The sequence below is a fragment of the Sceloporus undulatus genome, chromosome 1 (assembly GCF_019175285.1).
Source record: "Sceloporus undulatus isolate JIND9_A2432 ecotype Alabama chromosome 1, SceUnd_v1.1, whole genome shotgun sequence".
Classification (NCBI taxonomy): Eukaryota; Metazoa; Chordata; class Lepidosauria; order Squamata; family Phrynosomatidae; genus Sceloporus; species Sceloporus undulatus.
The window spans coordinates 371189392-371195391 of record NC_056522.1 but is presented as its reverse complement, the minus strand read 5'-3'; the positions used below and the strand labels follow the sequence as shown (position 1 = coordinate 371195391).

At 45.0% G+C, this 6000-nt stretch overlaps 1 protein-coding gene across 1 annotated transcript in view; it reads left to right on the top strand.

The window, feature by feature from the left end:
- Positions 1-265: 265 nt before the first annotated feature.
- The window catches only part of HIF1A (hypoxia inducible factor 1 subunit alpha), a 73590-nt gene continuing 67855 nt past the window's right edge, over positions 266-6000 (top strand). Inside the window, 1 exon segment of the mRNA XM_042460817.1 lies at positions 266-544. Coding sequence (XP_042316751.1) covers positions 492-544 — 53 coding nt within the window. The 5' untranslated portion in view covers positions 266-491.

The window sequence follows — 6000 nt, the reverse complement described above, 5'->3', positions numbered from 1 at the left end:
AAGCCTCCCACACAACTATTCTTATTACTATTAGTATTACTATGCAGCTTTCTTTCTACAGACAGATGCTCCCCGTCCGGAGTCCGGACGGAGGCCAAGCAGCGCCGCCTGGCCTGGGCCCTCCCTCCACGTGAGGCGGCGAGGCGTCCCAGGCCAGCCCCCGGCTCCTGAGTGGCCCAGGCCGCGCGGGTGAGCGGGAGGCGAGGCCCAGGGAGGCCGGCCCTCGATAGCCGGGGCCCCGCCTCGCCTCGCCTCCGTTCGCTCGCTCTCTCCCTCTCTCTCTCCCGCCTGGGCGCCCTGCCTCCAGCCCGCTCCATTCCCTCCGCTCCGGGGCTCAGAGTGGGGCTGCCGCTTCTTCCTTCCTTGCTTGCTCCAGCTCCTCCTGGGCCCTCGGCCTCCCTTGGCCTGCCAAGCTGGCCTCGCCTTCGCCTTCCTCGCCCTCCGTCGCCGAGGACGACGAAGCCACCGCTGCCGTCGCCGTCGCCGCCGCCATGGAGCCCGGCGAGGAGGAGGAGGCCCCGGGCGGCTCCAGCGAGAAGAAAAGGTGGAGCAGGGAAGCAGGGAAAGGGCCTCCCGCGCGCCATTGGGGGGCATGGCTTTCGCCTTGGGGGGTGTGTGTGTCTCTTACGGTTGTGTGCCTCTGCCCCTCTCGGTTGTGTTGGACTTCCTCCTTTGCACAAGGAGGGGGCGTGTGAGGAGACTCACAATCACACACTCCTTCTTTCTCCCTCCTTCCCTCCATTTTGCCTCCTCCTGGGAGAGGTTGTGATGGTGCGTGTGTGTGTGTCTGTGTGTGCATAGGCCGCCTCTGTCTCTCAGTTGTGTTGCATTTCCTTCTTTGCGCAAGGAGACACACAATCACACACTCCTTCCCGTTTTGTCCCCTGAGTAACAACATTTTCTTTTCCTGGAGGGGTTGTGTATGTGGGTGTATAGGGCCTCCTGTGTCCCTCAGTTGTGTGGAATTTCCTTCTTTGTACAAGGAGACTCACAACCACAAACACCTTTCTCCCCTCCTCCATTTTGCCTCTTCAGAAACAACCCTTTCTTTCCCTGGAGGAGGTTGTGATGTGTTGTGTGTGTGTATAGGCCGCCTGTGTTCCTCACTTGTGTTCAGTTTCCTTCTTTACACAAAGAGTGGGTGTGAGAAGACTCACAAACTCCTTTGCGTATGTGTGTGTGTCTATAGGCAGCCTTGTGTTGAATGTTCTTCTTTGCACAAGGAGACTCACAATCACAAACTCCTCCATTTTGTCTCCTCAGAACCAGCCTTTTCTTTTCCTGGAGGGCATTGTGATTGTGTGTTAGTGTGTCTATAGGCCGCCTGTGTCCCTCTTAGTTGTGCTGAGTTCCCTTCTTTGCCCAAAGAGTGGGTGTGAGGAGACTCACAAACTCCTTCCCCCTCCTCCATTTTGTCTTTCCTTTTCCTGGGAGAGATTATGATGGTGTGTCTAGGCAGCCTGTGTACCCCTCAGTTGTGTTGCATGTTCTTCTTGGCACAAGGAGACTCACAATCCCAAACCCCTTCCTCCCCTCCCCCTCCGTTTTGTCTCCTCAAAGCCAGCCCTGCCTTCTCCTTCCTCGGCCCCAATCCCAGATGGAGCCTCCACTCGATCCCAATCCTAAAACCAGATCCTGAGGAGGATCATGTTCCCTCTGCATCCCAATCATCCTCTCCCACAAACCAGCCTCCTTTCTTTTTCCCAGCCTCACTCTCCTCTCCATCTTGTTTCCTTTTAGCCATCTGGGTTTCAAGAAGATGCCTGTTTAGGGAAAAAGGGGGAAGGGATTGGGGGTTTCCCTCCTCTCTTTGGGAGCCTTTTAATCTTTATCACCCCTTTTTAAATCTCGCATTCCCTTGTTCCTGGAAGTCCCCCCATTTCCTCTCCCAGCCCCGTTCTTTTTCCTTTTATTCTTTTAAGATTCCCTCCCCCATCTACCTTTGTCTTCAGTTTTTAATTTCTCCTCCTTCCTTCCTTCCTTCCTTCCTGGAGTATATTTCACTCTTTCGTTTCTCTTTTTAATTTCTGGAGTGTGATTTATCCTTTCGTTTTTCTGCCTTCTTCTTTTGTCTAGAGTGGGTTTCTTTCATTTATTTTTCTTTCTAGAGTGTGTTTCGCTCTTTCATTTCTCTTCCTATCTGTCTACCTATCTTTTCTTTCTTTCTGGAGTTCATTTCACCCGTTCATCCATCCATCCATCTTTCTTTTTCTAGAGTGTGTTTCACTCTTTCCTTTCTCTTCCTGCCTGTCTATCTCCTTTCATTCTTTTTGGAATGCGTTCCACTCTTTCATCCTTCTTTCCTTCCTTCCTTCTTGTGTGAGGAGAACAGAATTAGAGTTGGGAGCAAAGTGATGAGTTCATGTGTCTGATTTCTTAGGCATGTACAGAGTGAAGATGGATATATATATATATATATATATATATATATCCATATATATTCTAGTGTGTTTTTCACTCTTTCATTTCTCTATCTGTCTGTCCTTCATTTATTTCTGGAGTATGTTTCACTCTTTCATTTCTTTTTCTGTCTGTCCTTTGTTTCTAGAGTGTGTTTCACCTTTCAATCTTTCTTTCTTTCTTTCTGGAGTGTGTCTCACCCTTTCTTTCTTGAGCATATTAAACTCTTTCATTTGTCTGTCTGTCTGTCTGTCTGTCTGCTTTTCTTCCTGGAATGTGTTTCACTCTTTCATTCCTTTTTCTTCTAATTGGCCAAGTAGCCATTTTGTGTGTTGAAGGGGTTTAGAGATTGAGTGGTGAGAGCCTGGTGTGGGTTGGAAGTGTGTGTGTATGGGGGGGGGGGTAAATTGGTTTCCAAGATGTGAAAGTGTGGAGGGTGCGCTTGACTTGTTAATTGGGCCATTTTCCTTCCAAAATGGATGGAACTGCCCCAGTGATGAATTTTCTGTGTCTCGCCCCCATTTAAGAGCATTGATTCCTTGCTAAAGTTTAGAGGTAGAATGAAAATGAAAATTGGCATTGTTGTTGTTTTAAGTGTGAGGAGGACAGAATTATAGTTGGGAGCAAAGTGATGAGTTCATGTATCGGATTTCTTAGGCACATACAGAATGAGGATGGTTGTATATCTGTATCCTTTCTTTTTCATAGTACAGGACCCAGATATTAAGGCATTTCTGGTTTTTGTAGATGGGTATTTAGCCTTTGCTAAAATTTAGAGGTAGAATGAAAATAAAAATTGGCATTCTTGTTGTTTAAGTTTGAAGAAGAGAGAATTATAGTTGGGAGAAAAGTGATGAGTTCATGTATTTGAATTCTTAGGCATGTACAGAGTGATGATATATATTTCCTAGGCCCCAGATATCTTTGGTGTTTGTAGATGGGTATTTAGTAGAGATGAGTCTGCCTTGGCCTGGCTTTGATTTGGCAAGGTTAGGCTTTTGCTGTGCCTTGGGCGTTCTTGGTAAGCAAGCCATTAGAAAGGACAGGGGGAAAAGCCAAGTTGATTGCAAGTATAAAAGGACTGTTAGTAACAGAGAATGTAACTATCTTGCCTGTGAGTAAGGGCAGCTGAAAAGGAAGTAATATTTTGTGGCAGTGCACAAAATGTTTCTGGTAAAAGGGATAAGAACTGTAAATCCCTCTGAAGGTTAAAACAACCGTGACACCCAAGTTCCAAAGGAAACACACATGTGTACAACAAATGTGAAAGTCCTCTACTTAGGAAAACATATGTTTGATTTTCTTTAAAAGATGAATGCAGGTTTTTAAAAGTTCTGTCTTAGTGTAATATTGAGCTATTGAGAGGCGGAAGGGAGAATGATTCTGGCTTTAAAATAAATAAATAAATGTACTGTTAGTTGCTCAGACTCTTAGGACAGGACACTCTATAAAACTGATTCCCAGACTTTGTTCCTCCAGGTGTTTTGGACTCCAGTCCCCAGGATCCCCAACTGCTGGCCAAGATGGCTGGAGTTCCTGGGAACTGAAGTCCAAAACACCTGGAGGAACAAAGTCTGGGAATCACTGTTCTAAAACCTCAAAATAACTTATTTAAAAACCATGTTACTAGTCCATGCCTGTCCCGTAAACAGTTTTTGTTCGTGAAAGTGTTGCTAACAAAAAGAGGCTGAAATAATGCATTTAGTACTCTGTCCTCAGGCAAACTTCTTCGTACTAATGTGGTCTAATGTAATTTTGACATCAGTAATCACTTTTCTAGGTGCTACTCTATTACTCTTTCTCCTGTTGCTCCCTGTTTGCATCAGATTCTGTCACCTGTTGCTTCATGTTCGGAGAAATTTGTAAAATGAATCACCAAGGATGAAGGATGCTGAGAGAAGGATATTGATGGTTGTGGCCAAGATTATTCTCAGTCCCAGAGTATCTTTAACTGCTTTAAACTGCTGGTCCCCTTGAGGTACTACAGCTACTTGTATCTTCCTGTGTTAATTAAATTGGATTTCCCTCTGAGCTTTCTTGGAGAATAGTAAAGTTTGCCATTGTATATTGGAGGAGATTGACGGTCCTTGAGTGGTCTATTTTTTAAATTAGACAAACTCCTCCAATCCTTTTTGTGAAGGATTAAATTTAATCTCCCATGGACAGAAGGCAGTGTTTGTTTATATTGATAGTGATACCATTTTTACAGTTAAATGAGTTGGAGCTATAACATAACTTAGTGTTTTGATGGTGCAACCAGATGTTTGCAAAGCAGTCTTTCCATTATCATATTCTGAGTCCAACTACAGGTCCATCTTTCTCAATATTGTCTAGAGCTGCATCTGCACTGCAGAAATAATCCAGTTTGATACTGCTTTAACTGCCATGGCTCCACGCTATGGAATCCTGTGATTTGTGGTTTATTGTGGCTCCTGAGCTCTCTGACAGAGAAGGCTAAATGTCTCACAAAACTACAGTTCCCAGAATTCCATAGCATGGAGGCAAGGCAGTTAAAGTGATGTCAAACTGAATTATTTCTGTAGTGCAAATGCAGCCTGGGTTGACTAGCAGTGTCTCTGGGATTTCAGAAGAGGCTTTCCTTAGTGGCAACAGCTGAGATGCTGGAGGCTGAAGCTGGTACTTTTTACAACTATGTGCTCCACCACTTTTGCTTGAGTTGAAGGATTCGGGGTGTGCAATTATGGGCTAAACTTGCAAAGCCTAAATTGCTTGACCGTAACGTACTTATACAGAGAATATTCTTGTTTAAAAAAACTTTAAAAGTATTTTTATTTTTTTAAAAAACCCCAATGTCTGATTGAGATCTTGGAATACAGAGTATGTTCTAATGTTCCACCGCTGTTCTAAGATAAAAATTGCCATCCTGGTTCAGACTGAAGGGTCTTCTTTACCAGCATTATGCTTTCAGTTTGCCATCTAGATAGCAGTAGTGATAGCAGGTACATTTCTATACCACTTAATCATGAACTCGGCACTCTCTAAGCCAATGGTCTCAACTTTCCTAATGCCACTACCCTTTAATACAGTTCCTCATGTTGTGGTGATTTCCAACCATAAAACTGCAGTGTCTTGGTTCCTAAGCCCATAGGAAATAGGTGTTTTCTGATGGTCTTAGGTGAGCCCTGTGAAAGGGTAATTTGACCCCCAAAGGGGTCGCAACCCACAGGTTGAGAAAGGCTGCTCTAAGCGGTTTACAATCTATAAGCCAGTTGCCCCCAACAAGCTGGGTCCTCATTTTACCAACCTACGAAAGGATGGAAGGCTGAATCAACCTTGGAGCCCTGGGATCGAACTCACAGTTTTGTGGCTGCAGGACCAGCATTTAACCACTGCACCAGAAGGGCTCCCTAGATGACCCAAAGAGGCTCAAAGTGTAGGACGGAAAAGCCCAGCTGGTAATATCCAGAAACGTTCCCTGGTTTATAAGAAACGGTACATTTATTATGCTTCCTGGTTTTTTTTTTTGGGGGGGGGCAGCTTTTATGTTGAAATTTAATGTTGGGTTGAAATCTAGCATTGAGGTAAAGCCATTCCATTCTTGGTGTTGCAGTTTGTAATTATCATGGCTGTGACTTGCTT